This window comes from Erythranthe guttata, chromosome 6, assembly GCF_056151865.1.
Source record: "Erythranthe guttata isolate IM_541 chromosome 6, IM_541, whole genome shotgun sequence".
Taxonomy (NCBI): Eukaryota; Viridiplantae; Streptophyta; class Magnoliopsida; order Lamiales; family Phrymaceae; genus Erythranthe; species Erythranthe guttata.
The window spans coordinates 3,779,740-3,803,793 of NC_142538.1; the positions used below are offsets into that span (position 1 = coordinate 3,779,740).

Genomic DNA, 24,054 nt, shown 5'->3' on the forward strand with positions numbered 1-24,054 from the left:
AGATATTTTCAGCTTAACGTATATACACGTGTACAAAAGTTTTCCTTAATAATAATAGTTAAAAATGAAAAAGATAATTAGAAATAATATACCCACAAAACCCCCCAAACCCCCCAAAACCCTACTTCTTAAAACCCCTGTCTCCATTTCTCAACTCTCTCACTGTATATCTCACAGTTCAGAAACAGAGAGTTAGAGAGAGAGAGAGAAGAGATAGAGAGAGAGAGAGAGAGTCTGGATTATTATCACCCACCGTAACCTCCATTTCCATGGATTAATCAGCTCAATGAAAATCTGAGTAAAATTGATTATGGCAAAAAAGAAGTCAAATAACAGGCGGCGGAAGTGTAATCAGGAGGCCGGAGATGGAGTGAATTCCGGTGGAATTCATAATTCGAGGAGCGGCGGCGGCGGCGAATTGAAGGGGAAGAGCAAGCAGCGGCTATTTATGAACGACAGTGATTACAGGCTGCGGCTGCAGGAGGTTCTGTACACTCCGGAGCACATTGTCACCAAAATTTTCCGCAAGGAAGGTCCCCAGCTCGGTGATCAGTTCGATTCTCTCCCGTCCAATGCCTTTTCCGCCGGTAAGTGATGGAAATGTGTTTGGTGGTTTATTAGTTTGATTCAGATGATTACTGAGTTTGAATTTTTCCGGTGAGTGTACTTTCACTTCCATGGATGTTGTATGTTTAGTTATCGAGTGAAATCAATTATCTGTGAATCAAATAGCCGTGGTCATCATAGTCTGCATTTAAATCACTTTTGTCTTTGAATGTTTTCCTTTTCCTTTGCACGATTGCAATTCATCCCCAATTTGTTTTGCCTTTCTCTCTTCTCGTCAAGCAGAAAAATGCTAATATATAAAACTGTAAAATGAAAACTCAAAACAGAAGGGAAAAACCATGACAGATAATCTCAACATTGTTGTCGCAGTTGTTTATCTATCTTTTCGGTTAGTACGCTTAATTTATATATTGTGTGAAAATCATTTGCCTGATGTTTGTTCTGTGATCACCAGATCCCAGAAAGTCACATCATGAAGAGAACCAGCGTCCCCATAAAAGGAGAAAGGTATTGAATCCATACTCTTAACTGTTTTTTTTTTTTTTGGTAAAAAAGGCTATTTCGTGTTTCCTCACTTTTTTTCCTTTCATGCTAGGTTTCTACACATGCCATTTTAGACTACCAAACTTGTTGTGAGAACAATTCACATGTGAAGAGACGTGGTATTGGAAAAGGCCCAATGACTGCAAGTGGTGCTCCAATAAAGAAACATGGCATGGGTAAAGGTTTAATGACTCAGAAGGGTGTTAACGGGAAAACCCATGGCATTGGCAAAGGTTTGATGACAGCTGGGCGAGGTACAAATCCCGATGCAAGTGATTTTCCTTATGTTTCTTACCGCAGGCAGAGCGCCACTCAGAAGAAGAAAAGAGTACAACCACGAGAATCTATTATGGTTTGCATCTAACCCCACCTTTTCAGTCGTCTTCTGACAATTATATATCCTTGTCTTGAACCAATAAAGCCAGTTAAATGAATATTATAACAACTCTTTATCAAATGTGGCAATTTCAATCCTCGAGAAGGAAATGAATTTTAGTTATTTCTCATGTAGAGAAAATTGGCAAGCAAAGAAAAGGCGAAGAGGAAAACTCCTCTGAGAAGTAGAAAGGTAAAGTTTGCTTCAGCTATATTGTATTTGCAACAAAATCTTTGGAATCACAGATCTAGCTAATCTTATACAACCACGCTATAATTGCAGGTGGAATGCCAGAAAGTTCAAAAGCGGAAGAAGCCTCATAATGAAAATTGTGAACTTGCTCTTCAAGATGTAAAATGTCTAGAAAACACAGAAAAGTTTGCGATGTTACAGGATGATGAGGAACTAGAGCTTAGAGAATTACAAGCAGGACCTAATCCGTTATCTTGTTCTGCTCATTTTGCAACCAATGATTCACATGGTTGTTCACTTTGCAAAGGTTAGCCAGAGCATTCTCTTACTGTTTAATTCATTTCTCAACGTTTGTCCTGTTAGTGATTTGCCTTAGTACATAAATTATTGGTCTGGCTGAACCTGATGTGCAATTTCGCTCATCCTTCTAATAATATTCTGTATTTTGATAGATTTGCTTGCCAAGTTCCCTCCAAATTCTGTCACAATGAAGCTACCATTGTCTATGCAACCTTGGGCTTCCTCGCCTGAGCTAGCGAACAAACTTTTTAAGGTATCTGAACAAGTCTTTTTGAGCTATGATTATGCCTTTTAGTTGACAGTTGATGCAAATTGATTTGATATAAGATTATCCTTTTCCTCAATCTGTCAGAGATATATATCTGATTTAAAAAAATAGGATAAAGTAGCGTCTGATGTCTATCCCATATTTTATCATCCACTGGGTAGTTAAATCTTATATCCTCAATACGTTCTTTGTACAGTTTCTCTAATGGCCATTTTTTCCTAATTTTCTCATATTTGTTCATTGAAGGTATTCCATTTTCTTTGCACATATGCTGTAACAATCAGTATATATTCGTTCACCTTAGATGAGTTTGCACAAGCATTTCATGATAAGGTAAGTTGACGTGGTTGCTATGTTATGTTCATTTACTTATGTAGTTTGGCCCATTAATTTATTAGGCTCCTTGTCTTCAGGATTCATTGTTGCTTGGGCAAGTCCATCTGGCCCTTCTGAAACTGCTTTTGTCAGATGTTGACAAGGAGATGAGTAGAGGGTTTTCCTCTCATGCTAGCAAAAACTGCAAGTTTTCGAGTTTGCTTCATACGGTGAGCATGTCTAAGTCATGCTTTTATTCATGTAGATTATTTGATTGATCTCTCAAACTGGCGACTTGTTAGAATATGTATGATGTTTCTGGTGTCAGTGAACTTTAATTTGTGTGCTGTTACTTAGATTTATAAGAGGTTATTAGTTACAAAATTCGCCAAAAACTAGAGACATGTCTTCAACATGCTGGTTACGAATTTTCTTGGAACCTCTCTTGTTATGCCTGATCAATAGTAGTTCATATAGTAATCTGCATACAATTGGTTTTTGACAACCTAGAAAATTTGTTACACATTTGAGTCGTATGTTATAGTGCTGCTTTAACTTTCTATTTATCATGGTTTCACAGCTTGAAAACCATGACATTGCTCTAGAGTTCTGGCAGAAGTCATTGAACTCCTTAACATGGATAGAAGTACTGCGTCAGGTATTGGTTGCAGCTGGATTTGGTTCTAAGCTTAATATGACCAGGACTGCAGTTTGCAACAAGGTACTGAATTTCCTGTAAGCATGGTTTATCTTCTTATTTGCAATCATGGTCTTGCATCTCATGCTATGTAGTTTTTCCCATCACATAATTCAGCATGTAATTTGGCATTCCTCTCTTTGTTTTTCGTCTCAAACTGTCATATATAAGACCCATGTACAAATAACCCGGGTACAATACAGAAACCAGTTAAAGGCAGGGCATTACTAATGCTTTTCATAATTGTGCATAATTGCACGTACTTGAACAACGGGATTCTGTCTTTGATGTATAACTTTTACGTTTTGTAAATAAGATCCGTGGCTGATGATTCGATTAGAGATGTATTTATACATTGAAACAAAAGATCATGACCATCAGATTCATTTGAGGAAATATTTCTTGATATTGCTTGTTTTTTGTTCTCTAGGAAGTCAGTCTTATGGATAAGTATGGATTAAGTCCTGGTACATTGAAGGGAGAACTATTCAATATATTATCGACCCAAGGAAATAGTGGAATGAAAGTCTCAGAGTTGGCAAAATCTTCAGTGGTAAGTCTATATTTTCCCTGTTGATTTTAGCAAAATCTCATTTGACATGATGAATTATCAGCGATTTAGATATTATTAGCACATACTTAGTGGGGAGTGTTTGTTTTGCATGAAGATTGTTGAGTTGAATCTCACGGATACACTCCACGACCTAGAGGATTTAATCGCCTCAGCTCTCTCGGGAGATATAACATTGTTCGAAAAGATTTCCTCATCTGGATATCGTTTACGAATCCATGCAGCTGAAAAAGAATCTGAAGATTGTGAAGACATGGGGAGTGGAGATGACATTTCTGAAGTCACTGGTGGAAATGATTCTGATTATGAGTCCGGGGATTCGAGTCCATCCAATATTGATGTCAATAAATGCAACACTAATGTTATGTCAGTTTACGATGAAATTGATGAGAGCCATCCTGGAGAAGTGTGGTTGTTAGGACTAATGGAAGGTGAATATTCAGATTTAAGCATTGAAGAGAAACTCAGTGCCCTAGCAGCATTGATTGATCTACTTCGCGCTGGATCCAGTGTCAGAATGGAGGTAGTCCCTCTTATTGTTTGGTTGGCCCCTTTATTCCCCTGTATTGTTACTGCTTCTATTCAGAGCGCGTACTCTGCAATCGTTTGTTGCTTATGCTTTGCGATTTAGTTGATAAATGATTTAATATCTGCAAACTTTTTATAGGATCCCTTGTCATCAAGTGCGGAATGTCTTCCTAACAGCCACCAGCATGGTTCTGGTGCAAAAATAAAGAGATCGATGGTGAAGCAGTGTAACCCCCTTGGGCTATTGGGAAACCTTGGTGGGCAAATGTCTAATGGAGCTGCTGTAAATGCACCAGAACCAATTGATTCTTTGGTTCCTATGTCAAAAATCGGCGAGGAAGAGAAGTATGCTAGTATGAATAAAATTGCAGAGCAAATGGAAGCAGAGAGCTATATACATCCTATGCAGTCTATCTTTCTGGGTTCTGATCGTAGGTACAATAGATACTGGTTATTCTTAGGCCCTTGTGATGATTATGATCCTGGACACAGGAGGATTTACTTTGAATCTTCCGAAGATGGCCACTGGGAAATGATTGATTCTAAAGAGGTAACAGTTCACGACTTTTTTTTAATTATTATATATATTTTTTAAAGACACTAACGTAACTACCACCCCAATTCTGTGCAGGCTTTGTATACTTTGTTGTCGGCTCTGGATCGTAGGGGTGTGCGGGAGGCTCGACTTATAGCTTCCTTGGAAAAAAGAAAATCAACTCTAAGCCAAACAATGTCTAATATGCCAGATGATGGTGAAAATAGGCAATCTGGATTAAATACTTCTAGGGAAGCTAGTTCCTCACCAGTGTCTGATGTAGACAACCGATTGAACTCGAGTGAGATGCAAAATGAACTCCCTTCTACTGGCGCAACATCAGTTGCTGAATCTGGGAAGAAAGGAGAACAGCTGGCAGAAATATCTCGCCGCTCCAAATCTTTTGATACATGGATATGGAAGTCATTCTACTGTGAACTCAATACGGTTAAGAATGGAAAGAAGGCTTATCTCAACTCACTCAAAAGATGTGATCAATGTCAGGACCTGTATTGGAAAGATGAAAAGCATTGTAGAATTTGCCATACAACATTTGAGCTTGATTTTGACCTGGAGGAAAGATACACCGTTCATTCAGCAGTTTGTCGGGCCAATATTGATGTTAATAAGTGCCGAAGGAAAAGAGTTTTATCGTCCCAATTGCAGGCACTCAAAGCTGCAATCTATGCAATTGAGGTGAGCTGCCATAAATCCAAATTATATCTTCAACTCAAATGTGCAGTTATACATGCAACTTAAGGACTATAGTTTCAATTATATAGTTTCCTAACGTGTGTTTAGGAATGTTTACTTTGAGTGATATCTTTTAAGCTTCAATTTGGACTCTATGACGACTTATCTTATACTAATAGCTCTTTTGTTTAACTTATTGCAGTCAGTTATTCCTGCAGACGCCTTGTTAGGTTCTTGGAAAAGATCTTCTCATAATCTATGGATAAATAGGTTACGACGAGCCTCTAATTTGAGAGAGTTTCTACAGGTGATGAATATTGTATTTATCATTGTTTTCTCTCTGACAGCGGGTTATGTTTATGGAATATATGTTCATATTTTTCCCTTTATATGATGTTTTAGGTCCTCGCTGATTTTGTTAATGCTATCAATGAAGACTGGTTTTATCATCACTATAATGCCTCGGACGAAATAATTTCAAACTTTTCAACCGTGCCGCAAACATATTCTGCAGTTGCACTTTGGTTGGTAAAATTGGATTTGTTGGTTGCCCCTCATGCCGAAAGCGGCCATTCTCAGAATAAACCTGAAATGGTTAACAGAATGGAAGGTATGTAATTCTCCCAAATCTGTGATCCATCTCGATAATCCTTTCGGTTCTGCAGTGTCTCCTAACAGATTGTAACTCTATCCTTTTTTTAAATTTAATGACATGCACGTGATTGGTCTTTTTGACATCAGGTACCCCTGTCACCAGTTAACAGACTCCACCTGGAACGGAGACAAAAACGAGAGGTACTATTATGATCATTGCATGATCCAGTTTTAGTGTTGAACAAGCAGTTTCGAGCATTCTTTTCAATTCTGAAGAGAATCATAGAGCATGTGCGATTATTGTTTCTACAGCGTTAGGCGGGGGGTTCCTTCAGTTTTGATTCAAAAATTTTGATCGAGCGTTGGTGTTTGCGTGTAAATATTATTCTGTGCCGGTTACACAGACTGTTGTTTTATATTAGATGCAGTGGAACGAGAAGAAAACGTTCTTGATTGTAAATGAAATTAGTTAACAAAACTTGCAATAAGGATATGCAATGCCTCAGATGAGGATACTTTTGTCGAAGTAATGCTGAATCTCAGCTCATGCCCAATTTGAATTGAGTTTAAAAATGTATTGGACAAAAAATTTATGGGTGCAAGAGTGCATACGATAGACCAATGAATTTATTGTATAAAAAATAGTAGCTTGAAAATCATAGATTGTTAAGAGCAACATAGGTGATAACACTTGGAATTGGAATATTATGGATCGGAAATTCCGAGTTCTGATTTTTCTGAAATTATTTGGATCGGAATTGGAATATATATAAGATTCTGATTTCGATCCTATTTTAAATTTCAATAATTCCGACTAGCAGTGAAATAGAGAGAGAATTTTTCAGACTCTGTTTACCTAAAAGCTTAACAAATTATTCATAAATACATAGTGCTCAACTCCAACTTATAACTTAAAACCGCAACCTGAAACAACACTACTCATATACAAGTCAAAACTAGCCGAAAAAAATAACCTCCAAAAAAGGGAGCAGAAAGTTAATCTGAATCTTGGATATCCGGAGCAGGGAATCTACGGAAACGAGCAAAGTTTCTAAAATAAGATGTATCCTTATCATGTGGAATCATCGATCTCTTTCTCTTTCGAGAGAACCCTTGCTCGTAAGTTGCATCAGACAAGAAACCCATGCTTCTTCCATTCTTACTGCAGCTACTCTCTTCAGCAAACCTACAAAATCACGGAAAAGTATACACGTGCGTTAAAGCATCGAAACAAGGGCATTTCTCAAAAAAGCACAGATATGTGGAACTAAAATCTAGTTTAATAGGTCTGCCATTAACGAAACCTTACGAAAAATGATAGAGAGTAGTTCTTACCTTTCACGAATAATCTTGAATGCTTCTTTTGTTGCGTATGGTAAACCTGTCTTTGGATCACGGTAACTGCATTATAATACAGAGAAACAAAAATATTTTAGAACATATTCATGCATTCGATAGATCTCATACCGAAGGACGGGCATAGGTAAAAAAGATGAGGTGCAGGAACTTAATGCTCCATTAGGATCTTGAATTTGATTGACAAAAGTATTTTCCTTTCGGTTTTGAAGGAAAATGAGAAGAAAAAAAATTGAACGTTTACAGATTTAGGAAGTTGTTAATTTGAATACTATATATTTTTTTTAAACAAGAGTTATATTTAAAAAAAAAAACAGAAAAAAAAAAAAAAAAAAAAAAAACCCTAGGAAAACTGGTTTTCATCAATCTCACATTTCCGGCTTTTTATACTTTCCATCTCAATCCAAATAAACTGTCAACGAAATAAAAATATGCACATTGAATATCCGTTTGTAATAGCCCCTGGAGGCTGGCTATAAACAGATGCTGCTCAAGAACAGCTCATGTTGGTCATGGAAAAGCTCGTTCATGTTTGTTCATAAGATTAATTAGTTAAACGAGACTACACTTTACGGGGTTTTAGCATATTAAGCTTCTCAGCATTTTTCTTGTATAATATGCTCATAACTTAACTTATGCATATATTAATGGTTTTGCTTGACGATATAATAAACTACAGTTTTAGCAGGTAAAACTCGTCTACCGCTCTAATGCAGAAAATATGTACAAAAGGCAGCAGAGGCTTTACAAGCCTTTCTATACATACAAAAATAAAATTAAACTAAAAATAAAATTTAAAAGTTTCAAAGCTTACATTGCTGGGAGCCCAGTAACAGCACACACTGCTTTTTCTGGATCTGGAAATATGTGGATACATCAAATCAGGTGATATAAGCAGTTGTCAATATTCGTAAAAATGGTAGTGATATATGAATGCTGACAAATGTAATCGGGACACCTATCTCTAGCAAATCCAAGAGTACCGCACTCACAGATGCGGCTGTCACTATACAATGCATATATTCAATTCCATTTCAAAAGGTGACTGTTAACCTCTAAAGACGCTGGCAAATAATTAAGAAGCTGTAAATAGCAAGAAGCCTGCTTAAAGGCTAAAAGCAATGTGCAAACATAATCAGGATAGAGCAGAGCATTTTACTTACATGGGGTAGATGTCGTTGAAACACCCGACTCAAATGATGATCCATTCATGAAACCGAGGTACGAGCAACCTGGAACAAATGTTATTTACTTTTTTACCAATAAATTGTTGAACGAGGAAGGAGATAAGAAATAATTAGAACTAGAAACCAACAAAAATATTTTAAACCAGAAGATGCTATGCTGTAAGAGGATAGTGAACATTTAAGATGTATAGAAAGAAGAGAGATAGCTCACCATCTTTAGAAAGATATCGTATCTGAGGGCCACTGTAAACTGCTTTATGCACTATTGCTCTTTTCTTAACTTCTTCTTCTCTTGCTAATACCCTTTCCAAATTTCTCAAATTCATAATCTCTGCAACAGTAATCACAGAATGCAATTAGAAAGTTTTTTGAACATAACATACCACTACATTATAACAAGATAAAAACAATGACAAAAAAAAAATTCATGAGAAGCACCTGTTTGAGCTGCTTCCAGAAGCATCTCTTCTTGGGACATCCTCTTCTCCTCGCCTTCCTTTTTCCTTTTTATCGGCTGAAATTTGAGAAAATATTCACCAGTACGACAGAGATGTGAAAGTAATTGCTTTGAAACGTAACCAACTTAAATAGGTTAAAACAAAATGCAACAAAAATGAGTTAGTAGTGCCTTTCAACAAGTTTTTACAGAGCAGAGGATTTTTAACAAAAGAATACGCTTTTACAAAAACAAATCATAAATCATAATCGATCTCATGCCCCTAAAATCTAAATTAAATAGTGTGTCTCTTTTAGTACAATATAACGAATAATCATCTCCGTATTATATAATACCTTCATTGTCGCTTGCAGTGCTGCACGTATTGCATCCCTCTCGGCTTGCCTGATAACCACAGAAGTTCTAGTTGATTTTCTAACACTTTTCTCACCCTCGGCATCATCTGGTACATCATGATGGTCTAAAGGAGTCAACTTCTCTGGAGATTTCTCATCTTTAGAAGCACTTCTGGCCTTAGAAAGAACCTTAGTTTTCTGGGTTTTCTTCTTCTTCGTCGGTGCTCTTCCTGGAAATATTAGCTTCTTCTTTGTTCTTTTACTGTCCCAAAGAAACAAATAAATAATAAAAATAAAAATGAGGGGTAAGTCTTACAATCAGATCAAATTATTTCCTATTGAGTAAGAGAGAGTTAAAACCTCTCATCAGGTTCATTTTCCGTTTGTTCATCTGCCTCAGGCTCCTGGTAGCATAATACAGAAAGTCGAGAGAGTAAGGGAAACACTGAATGCGAGAACGAAAACCTCTGAAAAAAAATTAACTTACATCTTCATCAAAGTCACTATCAAATACATCAGCAACCTCCCCTTCATCCTCATACTCTACATCCTCTGCTTCCTGTAATATATGCACGAAAAATCTCGTAAATGATCAAAATCGTGTACTACATATCTTATAAGATAGAGCCGTCCAAAAACATAAAATTCCGACATTAAAAGGCAAAATTAGTCAGCATCATGTTCAACAAAATAAGTACAATATAACAGATATTGAAAGCAGAACAAGCATATTTAGTTTTACCTCTTTGAGAGCATCTTGATTCCAAAAAAGCTCGTCTTCTTCAACCTCGTCATCAAGCAACTTTGTCATCCTATCACATAAATTTTTGGTTTCATTTTCGGCCCAGCTGTGGGCAACATGAAAATTCTGAATAGTAAAGTAATAGTTTATGCATACCGTTTGCCTCTGGTGGCCCGAGCGGTGCGATCAAGGAACGCATGCTGCTGCTGCGCCTCTTCTTTGCCGCCCTCCATATTGAACAAACACCCACAGAAAAAAAAACTGTGTCGGAAAATCACAAAATTCAATAGATTTCAAACTCTAACCAATCGGACTGCGTCACTGCAGCATTTCGTCGAACACCATTCATACAATTCCGTACGGCGGATGGAACGACAGTCACTCCGTGAAAGAGCTAACGTTCGCCATCGCCTCTCTCTCTCTCTCTCACACACAAAGCACACGCGCCGGAAAAGAAGAGAGAGAAAGGTATAAATCAAAAGAGACTTCGATTTTACTGTAGTTGTTTGAGCTTCATGAAGAAAGATCTCCAGAAAATAAATTAAGGGGAAGCTCAATTAATTTAGGAGTAATTCATTTTACATTAACGGATGGGCTTTTGGTTGAAAGCTTTTGTAAATTGGGGTTGGGCTACACCATTAATTAAAGCTGGATTTTATTTAATGGACATGATAAATACAGCACGTCTTTTACTAAGTGTAGGACATTTTATTTTATAAAATTAATATTTAGCATTCACCCCCATCTTTTTCTTTCAAATATTTATTTTACGTCTACAACATACGATTTTTTTTCTTTTTTGGAAATTGCGCAAGTTTTTCCAGATCGAATTTTCCCACCATTTCTTTCGTGTTTTTAATTCATAAAGATCACGCAAAAACTCTTCGGCCTAAGTAGAAATAAATTTAAATATAAGTTATATAACAATAAAATTAATTAAAGAGGTAATAGATGGGTGGAAAATTTATTTAAATTACTTAAAATTATTTTGTATTGATTGTTTTCGATAAAAAAAAAAACATATTTAGTCAATTGAGGTATTTTTAACTTTCTATTAGCATTTCCTACTATTTAACTACCAGTTGAGGTAAATCACCCAGAATTAACTTTTTATTTAACTGTCCAAAATGCCCTTTGTTTATTGAACACTGATATAGCTATAGTTTCAAATCTCAATTAATTGCAATGTAGTATCTGAATTATGTACACGTTCTTGCAGTTTTGTGTTAAAGAAATTAAAACATCTCTTGGCAAATTCTCAAACTAATTTGCATATATTTACCAAATGTTTAAACACGAACTCGTTCAGGAAACTAAACCGTAAAATGATATTTACTTCGGCAAAACCAGTCACGTTCAAATCAACGCTACTTTATATTCCGAACGCATAGAAATCGCCTGCAACCAGAAAACAAACAACAAAAGGTTGTTAAGAGCATAAAATTTTCAGGTCAAGATAGTTTATTCGCAAAATTACGATGACACAAACTCAAAGTAAATCTTATGAGAATCTAATCGTATAATCAACCTAGGGGACGACCAATTCACAATCCCCCGATAAGCAAAAATTAAAACTCGTTTTTTTTTCCCATAATTACCAACTCGAGAAGTCATTGCACCAATCAAATAAAATCTAAGAAATATTTAGTTCAACATGAGATATAAGTAAAGTAACATATGTATCAAGTTCAAAATTATCGTTCAACAACTTAACCATATCTAATGGCAATTCTTCGTTCATGTCCTCAACACAGCTTTATATATTGTATCTATTATTCCTAACAGTATGTTCAATCTTAGGTACTATTAATAAAAAGGATTATATATGAACAATGGAAGGAACCAGATAACATTATAAAACACAAATCATCTTTAAAAATAAAATAAAAAATGCAGCAAAAATCAAATTGTAAAAAACTGCATGTGCATCAGAACTTCGTACAAGCAATGTTTGGTAAAAACACGCGGTTCTTGATTAGTCTAAAAGCTTGGTGTAGGCTTCATTGCTCGTCACACGGGTTTTCTACTTGATCTTTGATAACTCATCCAACGGGTTTAATTTCGAAACTTGTCGTCTAGATACAATATTTTCTTCAGCTGACCAACTAAAAACAGCTAAACACCTTACGATAAAACTTAACCATCTAAGGGCAATTCTTAGTTCAAAGGTGATATACATATACTTATAATTGTATCTAATATTCCTAATAGTATTTTCAAAGGTAGAACATATTGTTATAAGAGAATGAATACATTGTTGGACTCGACGATGTATATACGACGGTTAAAAGAGACAAACTTCACTACATATAAAGAACACAGAATCATAGATGTGGAGCATCAATGTATATGAAGAAACGAAAGGAAAGAGATGTAGTAACGTAATTACCTAGCAGCAATCAGGTGAAACTGCAGGTGCACCGGTAATGGGTGCGGTTGCAGGAGCACCGACAACACGAATAGATTTAACTTTAACACGCGTGATCCCGTCGTAAATACGTGCTCTGAACGTCAGCGCGTCGGCGTCGTTTTGATCGGGAAGCTTAGCAGTAAACTTAATACGGTAGAAAAAACCGGCACAGAGCATTTTGGATGCTCTGATAATTTCCACCACACTGTATTTCATGGGCTACACACACAAATCCATCCACAAGTAAATAAAAAATTATAAAAATAAAAATCAATTAATCATTAACCCTAATAAAAATTAAAAAAAAATAAAAAATCACATACGTTGCTTTCATTGTAGGAAGCAATTGCTAGGTCGGCAAAACGTTTGACCTCGCCGGGAAATTCTCTGCCGGAACCTCGGGAATAATCGTACATGAAACCTCCCTGTATATATATATATATATATATATATATATATATATAGGATCAATCGGAGCAGTGAATAATTAGAAGAAAATCACCAAAAATAAATGAAATTAGGAAGAAATTGAAAAGGGGGAGGAATTTAATTAAGTAATGAATGAATGAATATATACCTCTGAGAAATGACCAGTGACGGGATATACATTTCTGGGATTCCTGTCTGAAACTCTCATGCCGTTGATCCATAACCTGCGCCTCTTCTTCTTCTTTGTTTCCGATCTCTCTTCTCTCGATTCCATAGCGCTCAATTCCAAAGATTTCATGCCTTCGCCGGATATACCACAATCCATCTCTTTCTATCTCTCTCGATCTCTCGAAAGCCCTAATCCGCTTATTACCCTTCCCTTTTTCTATTTTCTTTAGCGATAAAAAAATAAAAATAAATAAAAAGGAAAGGGTTAGCGAGGTGATGGGCTGGATGTTGATGAAACCCAATATGTGAGATTTTACATCTTTCGGTAAATTACAGGCACATCCTCAAGGTGATGTCAAATTATAAAAGTAATCCCCTTTTATTGAGATAATTACAATAAGTCGACTGTAGTACTCCCCATTTCACAAAAACCCTTGCAGTTTTAAACTATTTTCTACTTATTATTATTATTTGTATAAGGATATATATTTTGAATAATAAATATTTATTTAATTGAGCTTAATTCGGATTGAGAAAAACTCATAATTAATTATACTCGGCTCAAATAAAATTGAGTTTATATAGATAATCGGGCTTCAGATAAAACCAAATTGAAAATTGAAAATTATTATTGTTTATTCCAAGTAAGATATTTTCCTAATCATTCATCAACGAATTTATAATTTGTGTGTCAATCAACGAAAGAAGAAACTTATGTTATGTACACAATCAATCAATCAATCAAGCCAATTCTCAAAATAGACCTTATACATGCAGTAGCTAATTTGTTACTCATATAATAGCAATATTTCAAAGAAGAGCATAAGGGGAAAACCATCTGTTTTAGTTCACGAGAAAAACGTAAAACGTTGTAACTAGCTATATACAAGAAAATTAACTTGTTGCCGGTCGAAAAATCGTCTAATCAGAAACGAGGCGTACTCCGAGAGGGTAGACTGTCGGTGTGACGAGATCGATAGAGACTTTGGCGTATCCATCTACTCCCCACTTGCGCCCCCACGAGTTCTTGATTATGTAGTACTCTACACCATCCGCATCCACACCATAACCTGTTATGACTACCGCATGGTTTACTTCAGGCTCCTTGTCACCTTCTACAAGTACATGTTTCATGTATATTTTGCCCTTAAAAAAAATAAAAAAAAAAAAAAAAAAAAAGAAATTATTAGATTTGTGGAATTATATTAATTACTGAATATATGTACTATATATTAATTATCATCAAGACTTACTGCAGTTGCATCTCCTCTCCATCTTTTAAGACTCTCAAATGGTCTAATTCGTCCAGCTACCGGATGCTTACGGATGACGGCTTTAATTCTTTCCAATGAATACTTCTCCATGCTATGAACTGCATCGATCGTGATTCTCGTTTGCTGGTATATATATATAGTAAATAAACAAGTAAAAGACCGTGAGATAAATTATTACGTGCGTCGTCGTCCCTGATATATGATTGGATTAATTTAAAGCACTTACTTTAGGTATGTTCTCGATATTAACGTTTTGACGCCTCCGAACGAAAGGGTAGTTCGCCTCCAAGGCTATTCCATGCATTCTGATATAGTTGAGCCCCAAGAGGACACTAGCCCCACAACACCCGTGATTCCATACTCGATTGCGTACATATCTGGGATATCGTGCATGATCTACCATATCGATCAGCTCCTGAGGAGCTGCTCGGTGTTTATGGTACTTTATGTCAGCCTGCCTAAGCTGGTAACTGACGAGATCTGTGGCAACCAGAGCCCAACAACAAGCTGCATTCGTAAATTAAAAAAAGTTTCAGCTACGTAGGATTATATTTTTTCATGCAATTTAAATGGTTAGACGACGACGTAATTAAAGAATTATGGAAAAGATCATATTACGTACGTACCACGGCCACCTTGCTGTCTGACAGGCAACTTCATCCGAAATTTATCGTGCCAACTTAATAGATGCTCAGTCCGGCCTCCTCCGACGTTGATCCGCATCATTACCAATTCGTCCATGTCGTCATCCACCATGTGGAGACCGATCTCTGCCCACTTATTAACATGAAATATTCTGTGCATGTTTTGTGCCATCGATCTTAATTTGCAACCTGCTCATGATCATTAATGGTGGCTGTAATTGATCGTTTATATATTTAGATCACAATAATCTTGATAAATAATTTTAAAAAATCCACCATTAATATCATTTCTTTCACGACAGCAACTATTATTTCTCTCTCTCTCTCTCTCTCTCTCTCTCTCTCTCTCTCTCTCTCTCTCTCTCTCTCTCTCTCTATATATATATATATATATATATATATATATATATATATATATATATATATATATATAACATAGTAATATTCTACAAAAACAAGTTCCCCCTTTTAACTTCTTTAATTATTATACATATTCTTGCCTGGTTCTTCGGAGCCGTACGTACACACAGTTGCCCCAGTGGCAACGGAAGCCAAGAAACAAGAAATGAGTAACATTTCTAGGGTTTGCAAATCACCGTTAAAAACTGTACCTGGTTCGTAATTAGGTATCGTGCGAATGGACGATCTTGATCGAAACTTTGCCAAATCTCCAAGAAACTGATTGGGTGTTTTGTTTTCTTAGGGACGACGAAGGAGTGTGTGTGTGTGTGTGTGTGTGTGTGTGTGAGGATGAGAGAGAATTTGCTATTTCAACGTCAGAAGAAAACTAAATGGGAGATGAGGGATGTACTCTGCTCAACGTCGCAGAAAAGAGGGAAATAAGAATTGCAACGGAAAAAAAAATTTAAAGAAGGAAAGCAATATATATTATATATATATATATATATATATATATATATATATATATATATAAGAGGGAACTGAAGAGCAGAACTGGAAAAGAAGAGGGAAACGAAAACAACATTGCTATTTCCACATATTCAAACACTATCGTCCACGTGGACTTCTTTTTCTTTTTTATTGGGTTAAAGTTTATTATTTTTAGTTATTTTATATTTATATATTTAATTTTTTTTTAATTATTTTATTTCTACCTTTTGTCAATTGTAAAGCGTGTCTATGTATATATACCAAATAATAATAAAATATATATTTCACTCAAGAAATATACAGTTTCCACCCCTCAAGTTTGTAACGATTCCACATCTGGTCCTTTATATTTACAAAAATCACGTTTGGTCCCTCATTTTTCAACAATTTGACATTTTTGGTCATTTCCGTCAATTTACCGTTAGTCCGTCAGTTACGGTACTGATGGGCACACGTTTGATTCTGTTAGTTTTCACAAAAAAATGACGTAAGTGGCTAAAAATGTTGAATTTTTGAAACATGAGGGATCAAATATGAAATTGGTTCGAACTTGTGGGGTGAAAATGTAATTTTCCCTATTTCACTCTATTTTAATGCCTAGTGCAAGTAATTTAGTATTACGTAACGTAACGTGTTATTAATTAGGGAAAATTTGGCAAAACCCCCCATCACACAAGTGATGTTACGATCAACCCAAATTTTTAGCCAATTTTTGAGATAAATCCAAATCAGATTTTATTAATTAAAATAAATAAATTATCACAATTATACCCCTACTTTATAAGTAACGTAATTTTTAGTTTTGATAATTAAAAAATAGGAAAAATAAAGATACGTATATCTATTCCCGTTATATCTCAACAGCACGTTCGTAAAACAATCCCATGATTATCGTCCCTCCATGATAGAGCACCGCTTCAACGTGCTGGTTATTGTTTACCCCCAATATTTTGTGATCTGATCGCATAAATCGGAAAAGAAGGAACAAATTATACAGATCTGTTTTCGTGGCTTTTCGCAATTTATGTAAGTTTAAATTTTTTCTGTGTTGTTCGATTCTGTAAATAATCTTTTAAGGTGTATACATATGTTTTTAATCGATTGTTATCGATTGTTATGTCTTTTAAGGTGTATACACATGTTACCAATTCTTGCTGTTCAGTAGCGATTTTCAAAATTGCAGAGTGGTTTTTATGTGATCGTTTCTGTAAATAAACTGTTAAAGTGTATACATATGGTTTTTATCGCTACTTATCGACTGCTATCGATTGTTATGTCTTTAAAGGTGTATACATATGTTATCAATTCCGGCAGATCAGTAGCGATTTCAAAATTGCATAGTGGTTTTCATGACGTATTGCGGTTTTTAAGTACAGTTTATTAACATGCCATGTATTTCATGCTATTTTTATAAAGTCTTAAAACCTTTACGCGGTTAATCACCCTATGCAGACAGATGGATTTCATTGTGACCCTTGTGTTGAGGTTTCGAAGTATTGTTGCAATAAAACGGTGGTCGGATCGCATGAATTATGATTCGCTGATAAAGTATGTTTGGTCGAAGTTTGACGCGATTAATGGACGCAACTTCTTGTTAACTCCCGATAACAAATTTGATTGACGGTATTCGCATATTGGTGATGGCTCAAATGTCACGTAGACTAGACGAGGCGTACGATTGGCCAACTGTATTGTGCGACACCTTTGATAAACAAATGGTTTTGTTGGTTGATAAAGGTCGATCGTGGCAGGTGAAGAAATCGTCCGAATATGTATGGGAGCTTTTTTCAATCCCGAATGCTGTTGTTGATGTACGATCGGGGACGTGTTCTTGCAGATTGTGGCAAATAAACGGTATACCGTGTGTCCATGCTGCGGTTATAATTTTTCACCATATGCGTGGGGCGTACCAATATATCGACCACTGTTTTCATAAATCGACTTTCATCCAATGCTACTCGCCGGCAATATATCCCTTTGTGCAGCCGACGGCAGATACATTAGGTGCACTCATAGGCCCACCGGAACATCGAATTCGTCGCGGGAGGCCAAAGAGGAAGAGGATTCCAAGTAGAGGTGAATTGGTACCCCGCAGCAACAGGTGTGGCAAGTGTAAGAGGATGGGGGGCCATAATAAGAATTCTTGCAAAATGGGTGCACAGTGATCGACGCTTCGTTTTTATATTTCAAAATTTTAAGTTTTAATTGACTTTATTAATAATTATGTCGTAGTACACCCGTTTTGGGAATAGTACTGCAATTTTCGAATATACTGCATTCACGACAGTGTCTTTATTTTTTCATATAACATTTTGAATTGATTTTGCAATGTGTTTTTTTGGGATCAGGAAAAATATAATTCCAGCATATGGTACGATAAAGCTTGGGTTTTAGTTTGAATCTCTGACATAATTACTACACGTACAGGGTAAAACTGTGTAGCAAAATATATCCCGCTGTGCAGGAGCAAGTAGTAGTTTTCAGTTAACACATTGTAGAAGATAAAAGAATCATATTTCAGCTTTTTTAACCATACTTACATAAGCACAACCAAATACTGTTTAATACATATATTGTTCAACTATGACTTTCATTATTAGTGGTGTTATCCACAAATCTTTGGCCTTCCGCAGTATCATGTGTAGCAATTGTAGGGGGATAGGGCATTATAATAAGAGTTCTTGCAAAATTGGTGCACAATGATCATCGAGTCGTTTTAAGTCTTCATTGATATAACTATTAATTATGTCGTAGCGGACCCGTTATGAGAATAATATCGTAATTTTCAAATATTCATGAATTAGAGACAATGTCATTATTTTTTGCAGACAATAATTTGTTTCTGCAGACTAGTAGTGGTGTTAATTAGATCGAAATATCCGCAAATATTTGTTCAATTAGTTAGCATGCACGTATCAACGATATATCCCCAAAACTTTGATCGATCCGCAAAAACATACAGTACATAATAACTTATAACACAAATTAATCATAAAACAGCAGAATGAATCTAAATGTAGTGTAATCCAAGATAAAGTCATATAAGATTATCAAACTAATTTTGAAATGCAGCCAACCCGGAAATCAAAATGTCCGTCCACATGTCATACTGTTTGAACATAAACAAAGTGAATCTCGGAAAACCACGTAGCAAAAACTCCCAAAAAATAAAATTAAAAGGAAATAAAACAGGCCAAACTATTAGCCATTTTCATTTCTTACGTCGACTGTAAACTTTGCCTCTACCCCATTCAAGTAAAGTCTTGACGATTTCTTTTCGCATGTTTGGAATGTCCTTTAAACCTTGTGCTTTGGTAATAAGTTTGTTTTGGAAATACTGCTTCACAACGTAGCACACAACGACCCCACAGTCGACACTGTCACTCTTCTGTTGTGGAGCATCGGTCATTAAAACCACCTCTTCGTCATACGGGAGATCTAGATTATGATATCTCCCCGTCTTATCCACCGCATCTTTCTGATTACAAATTAAGAATTTCATGTTAAACATAATTAGTCCTAATTTTTGGATGTACTTAATGGAATATACAATTATTTGAGATAAAAAGTGTATGGTTCTAACCAGAAATTTTGCATCATTCAGATAAACATCGCCACTGTGCATTCTTGGGGTTTAGATTTGTTTAATACAATTTGAAACATGTCGTTTATTTAATACTTAATAATGAATACCAAATAATTATATAATACTTAATGCATATGCGCATTTTCAAAAATTGATAACAAATAATTTATGCATATTCAGAACAACTTATTATTAATGAATACCACACAATAACATAATACTTCATGTAAAACAAGTTATTTATGCATAATCACAACAATTAGTTACCAATGAAACAATGCAGTCACACAGATGCAAAAACCACATAATCAATACCACTATTTAAGACCACATAATCAACACCACTATTCCATGTAAAACAAGTTATTTATGCATAATCAAAACAATTAGTTACCAATGAAACCATGTAGTCACACAGATGCAAAAACCACATAATCAATACCACTATTCAAAACCACATAATCAATACCACTATTCAAAACTACATTAAAAAGATGTATATATACACTATACCTAAAAACCATGTGCAAATTGTGGGTACTCACCACCAACAAAATAGATGGAAAAAAACACACACGCACAGATGTAAAACGAATAAAAATGAATACCACCCAGAACATCACACAACACACACACAGAGATGTAAACCAAATAACTAAGAAAACCACCAAGACATCAAAACAACACTACAAAAAAACACAGTACAATTGTTATACTGAAAAACCACATATTTCCGAATAAACGACATTTTTCAAAGTGTATTACACAAATCTAAACCCCGAGAATGCACATTGAAACCCACACACGCCCACACAACTAAAAACCGTTTATGCGAATTGAAAACCACACATGTCTAACAAGAATGGATTTCAGAACTCACCAGGATCTAGTTCCATAATGTCTTGCCCTGTATTCGATTTTCTGTTTCCTGTAAAAGTTTACCCATATGGGTTAGGCACAAGCACAACAAATTAGGAACATTCGCTTAAATTACTTGCAGTATTCAAGAAACAAGTATAAATCACAAACACATCGCACTAATTACTTACTTTTAGATACTGATTTTTGAACCATATTCTCTTATACAAATTACAGAGGAGCCGTGGCTTCATAAGCAAAACAAAAAATTGCGGTTTTCGATTACCAACCATTAACAATATCATACATTGGATGGGCTGCTGAAAACGAAGGGCGGACTATGATTTCAGAATGCATTTCAACCGTGATTTATTGAGAAGTCAAATCCCATGGAGGGTGTTTGACAAAGAGCCCCTATTAATTATTATGGATCTAATTTAGGAGTATTCATTTTTGTATGGGCTTCGTTGTGCTGCACGGATTCAAAGCCTTGTAAATTGCGGTTGGGCTGAAAATGAATGTGCTGGTAGATAATTAATTACATGGATTAAGAATTAATTTAAGGCTACATTTCTTTAATTGAGTCTATTATATGCAAAATTCGGGTGTGCTTCCACCATAGTTTATTTTAATTGTGTTTATTCATTTGTTCTACAATTCTATCCTTATTTTATATTGATTGTTTTCGATAAATCATCCATAGTAATTTGAGGTATTTTTTACTACTTCTATTCGCACTGTTGGAACTTTCATGGTTTATACCCATAAATAGAGTGAATAGAATTTTGTGTACTATAGTTCGAAACACGTCCACACGATATTGGCGGATCGAGTCGAGCTTGGGCTCGGGCTTGAATTTCCAAAAGAAATATTATTTTGGACAAAAATAAATATTTGGACTTCCAAGTTTTGACTTTGGGATTTATTAAAATATGTAAGCCCAAATCTAAATAAATTAGTATAGCCCAAAACTTAATTTAATTAATTAGTATATATGGCTAATTTCAAATTAACGTCCAACTTAATCAAACAAATGCATCTATTTTATTGAACATATGTGTTCTAATTTAATAGTTGCTTTGAATGGAAAGTTTTTTCTCTAAACTTTATGTTTCTTCACGAACCAACACCTATAGTCTACATAAAAATAGAATTTGGTCAATTCTATATATGTCTTAATTAGATGTGATGAGTTCTTCTTTTTTGTCGAAATTCCGTTCGATTTTCAAGTTCGCTATGGGTTTGATATATGTGCGAATATTCAATAACCGAGTGTTATATTTTAGGAGACTATCGAGAAAAGGTTGTTGCACAGCAGACAATCGAATAGTTTTTGATAAATAATTGAATAATATGTTTTATAATTTAAAAGTAATATTTGCAACCAAGAGAATATGACTTATAAAAATATAACTTAAAAAAAACTATTTTTATGAAATAATAATTTATATTAATGTAAAAAGAATCAGTTATTTCGTGGATATGACTTGAATTTAAAACATATTTAAATGATTATAACATTTCATCTATTAATAATTTATTTATATTTTTTAGTATGTTAATACCTATGGAATTAATTCTATTATATATATTGTTCTATTAAATACAAATTTATTTATAGTTTATTATAAATAATTATAAGTATAATATTTCCAATAAATAAATAAATTCGTTAAAGTTAAATAAATTGTACGTCGAAGGACTATATTAAGATAAGTTGTAGAGTTGAAGGATGATAATGAGATAATAGGGAAACAAAGGGACTAAAATGAGACTAAATATTAATTCGAACGATTGTTAGTGAGATTTGGCCCAACAATATATATGAATTATGACGCAAAAGTGACGCAGCATTTTATTTATTTTTATGCTGCATTTGTGCGTGGTTGAAAATTTTGGGGATTGCCAAATAAATAGTCTCGTTTCTACAACATGATTGTCACTTTTTGATTTTTTTATTTTTCTCTCAGTTTCTTTCACACGTATATATTTTTGGATGTCAAAATCTTTTGCTACCAAACATTTTTGAAAATTTTATATTCTTTCTGTTTTCATATTATAATTTTTTTTTTCATAATACTAATATATTACCACATCTGAATGCCAATGTTTTTTTGAATTGTAATATGTTTTTTCATTGACTTTTCGGTCAACATAATATAAGTATATATATACATATATTATTTATTTTTTTAAATGAATTGTTAAATAAGACTTTGAGGTATTATCAATTATAATGATCTACTCGAGCTCGAAAAATCTGGTGAATTCAGCTGGAGCTCTACATATTTACACTCCTACCCCTAACCGCCCCCTTCATTTTCTCTTACCTTTGACTTCATCAATTATTCACAACTTTAGATTATTATGTTTAATTTGACTATAGGAGAATTTTCAATCACAACAATTTTAATAAATTTAATTTCCATTGAAGCACCTAAAGAATGGGACTAACCGGACCACAACATGCCCCCTTTGGGCCTTCATCGAAAATGCCCAACGTAAGACTTCTTCAAAAGCGACCGTTTCACGAACGGAAGGAAGAAAGAAAAAGCGATTTTCTCTATAAATCTTTGTACCGATTTATTTAATAATTTTGTATTCCGATTTTATCACCAATTATCGGTACTGATAAACAAAAATTCAATTTTTTTTTGTAAACGAACATAATCTATTTTCTTTTTTCTGGACTCTCAATGGGGGCAACAAACGGTAGGCGGGCGATGGCGAACTGCGAGCACGCACCGGGAAACTCTTATTTCTCCTTCATCCTATTTTCTTCGTATGTTTTTCCTTTTTCTGAAATTGTTGATTTTTTGTTCTTTTTTAAGTGGTGGAGTTTATTAAATGATCACAACTTGAACTGACTATTCGAACACTCCAATCAGATTAAAAACTGAGTTTCGAAATGTTCAAAAAATAAAAATATTAAAACAAAAATCGTCCAAATCGGCCCGTGTACTGTCGATAAGAGTCACGATTTTTGGACTGGGGCCATGGTCATGTGTTACCCGATATACAATTAAACCGATATAAATTAATATGGTTTGGGCTAACAAAATTGTACTAATTTAGCGAAATATTAAATTGTCAAGTTAATAATTTAACACATTGTAATCGAATTGGAACTGAAAGAACTTATTGTTTAAACGAGATTATCAATTTATCGAGATACTATTCTAAATGATATAAGTAATATAACCATGTGAATATTTTGACAGTGGTGTGATCCCACGCGCTGGCGACGACCAAAACATACGACTCATTCTATGATATAAATAAAGCGTAACTAAAACAACTCCCCGTGTACCTCATTTCATACTCCAACTTGTCAACCTTCAAACCGCGGCTCCCCAGTCAACCCAATCTATTACTATATATATATATATATATCAAATAAATTCATACACATAAATCATATAATACATGCATATATATATATATATATATATATATACACATACTAATTTGCATCTTTCAATATCAATCATTCCCACAACACCACCACCAAAATAATTTTGCAATAATGGCGTGTTCT

The 24,054-nt window shown here is 34.8% G+C and overlaps 4 protein-coding genes and 1 long non-coding RNA gene across 5 annotated transcripts; 2 read left to right on the plus strand and 3 right to left on the minus strand.

Moving 5' to 3' along the window:
* The first annotated feature begins 47 nt into the window (after positions 1-47).
* On the plus strand, positions 48-6,664 carry LOC105977587 (Homeodomain-like transcriptional regulator). Its single transcript, XM_013002910.2, has 16 exons — positions 48-587; positions 1,022-1,074; positions 1,163-1,462; positions 1,622-1,678; positions 1,769-1,985; positions 2,131-2,231; positions 2,493-2,579; positions 2,660-2,791; positions 3,142-3,282; positions 3,689-3,811; positions 3,927-4,352; positions 4,497-4,907; positions 4,989-5,588; positions 5,788-5,892; positions 5,988-6,195; positions 6,327-6,664. Exons 1-16 carry the CDS (start codon positions 311-313, stop codon positions 6,344-6,346), a joined length of 3,258 nt encoding a protein of 1,085 aa, XP_012858364.2. The 5' UTR covers positions 48-310; the 3' UTR covers positions 6,347-6,664.
* Positions 6,665-7,008: 344 nt separating this feature from the next.
* On the minus strand, positions 7,009-10,883 carry SWC2 (DNA binding protein SWC2). Its single transcript, XM_013002911.2, has 11 exons — positions 10,413-10,883; positions 10,257-10,326; positions 10,002-10,073; positions 9,875-9,918; positions 9,515-9,776; positions 9,161-9,236; positions 8,934-9,053; positions 8,699-8,767; positions 8,350-8,392; positions 7,515-7,580; positions 7,009-7,365 (listed from the first exon to the last, which is right to left on the minus strand). The coding sequence occupies exons 1-11, from the start codon at positions 10,487-10,489 to the stop codon at positions 7,176-7,178; spliced, it is 1,089 nt and encodes a 362-aa protein (XP_012858365.2). The 5' UTR covers positions 10,490-10,883; the 3' UTR covers positions 7,009-7,175.
* A 527-nt stretch (positions 10,884-11,410) lies between these two features.
* LOC105977414 (uncharacterized) lies at positions 11,411-13,590 on the minus strand. The gene is made up of 4 exons (XM_013002721.2): positions 13,244-13,590; positions 12,990-13,091; positions 12,646-12,885; positions 11,411-11,654 (listed from the first exon to the last, which is right to left on the minus strand). Exons 1-3 carry the CDS (start codon positions 13,418-13,420, stop codon positions 12,646-12,648), a joined length of 519 nt encoding a protein of 172 aa, XP_012858175.2. The 5' UTR covers positions 13,421-13,590; the 3' UTR covers positions 11,411-11,654.
* Positions 13,591-14,184: 594 nt separating this feature from the next.
* LOC105977347 (uncharacterized) lies at positions 14,185-15,353 on the minus strand. Its single transcript, XM_013002648.1, has 4 exons — positions 15,164-15,353; positions 14,764-15,044; positions 14,517-14,660; positions 14,185-14,409 (listed from the first exon to the last, which is right to left on the minus strand). The coding sequence occupies exons 1-4, from the start codon at positions 15,351-15,353 to the stop codon at positions 14,185-14,187; spliced, it is 840 nt and encodes a 279-aa protein (XP_012858102.1).
* A 1,757-nt stretch (positions 15,354-17,110) lies between these two features.
* LOC148769912 (uncharacterized) lies at positions 17,111-18,404 on the plus strand. Its single transcript, XR_016031510.1, has 2 exons — positions 17,111-17,415; positions 18,149-18,404. It is a non-coding gene; the product is annotated as an uncharacterized LOC148769912 (long non-coding RNA).
* The last annotated feature ends 5,650 nt before the right edge of the window (positions 18,405-24,054 follow it).

Bases quoted from the DNA above. Each gene is read 5' to 3' on its own strand.
- LOC105977587 (XM_013002910.2), top strand. From the start codon at position 311: ATGGCAAAAAAGAAGTCAAATAACAGGCGGCGGAAGTGTAATCAGGAG. The intron at 2,792-3,141 runs GTGAGCATGTCT...ATGGTTTCACAG, and splicing joins TTTCGAGTTTGCTTCATACG to CTTGAAAACCATGACATTGC. The intron at 4,908-4,988 runs GTAACAGTTCAC...AATTCTGTGCAG, and splicing joins AAATGATTGATTCTAAAGAG to GCTTTGTATACTTTGTTGTC.
- SWC2 (XM_013002911.2), bottom strand. From the start codon at position 10,489: ATGGAGGGCGGCAAAGAAGAGGCGCAGCAGCAGCATGCGTTCCTTGAT. The intron at 10,327-10,412 runs GTATGCATAAAC...TTTATGTGATAG, and splicing joins CGGGCCACCAGAGGCAAACG to GATGACAAAGTTGCTTGATG. The intron at 8,393-8,698 runs GTAAGTAAAATG...ACATATTTCCAG, and splicing joins TTCAACGACATCTACCCCAT to ATCCAGAAAAAGCAGTGTGT.
- LOC105977414 (XM_013002721.2), bottom strand. From the start codon at position 13,420: ATGGATTGTGGTATATCCGGCGAAGGCATGAAATCTTTGGAATTGAGC. The intron at 13,092-13,243 runs GTATATATTCAT...ATATATATACAG, and splicing joins TCACTGGTCATTTCTCAGAG to GGAGGTTTCATGTACGATTA. The intron at 12,886-12,989 runs GTATGTGATTTT...TTGTGTGTGTAG, and splicing joins CTTCCTACAATGAAAGCAAC to CCCATGAAATACAGTGTGGT.
- LOC105977347 (XM_013002648.1), bottom strand. From the start codon at position 15,353: ATGGCACAAAACATGCACAGAATATTTCATGTTAATAAGTGGGCAGAG. The intron at 14,661-14,763 runs GTAAGTGCTTTA...TATATATACCAG, and splicing joins ATATCGAGAACATACCTAAA to CAAACGAGAATCACGATCGA. The intron at 14,410-14,516 runs GTAAGTCTTGAT...ATTTTTTTTAAG, and splicing joins GGAGAGGAGATGCAACTGCA to GGCAAAATATACATGAAACA.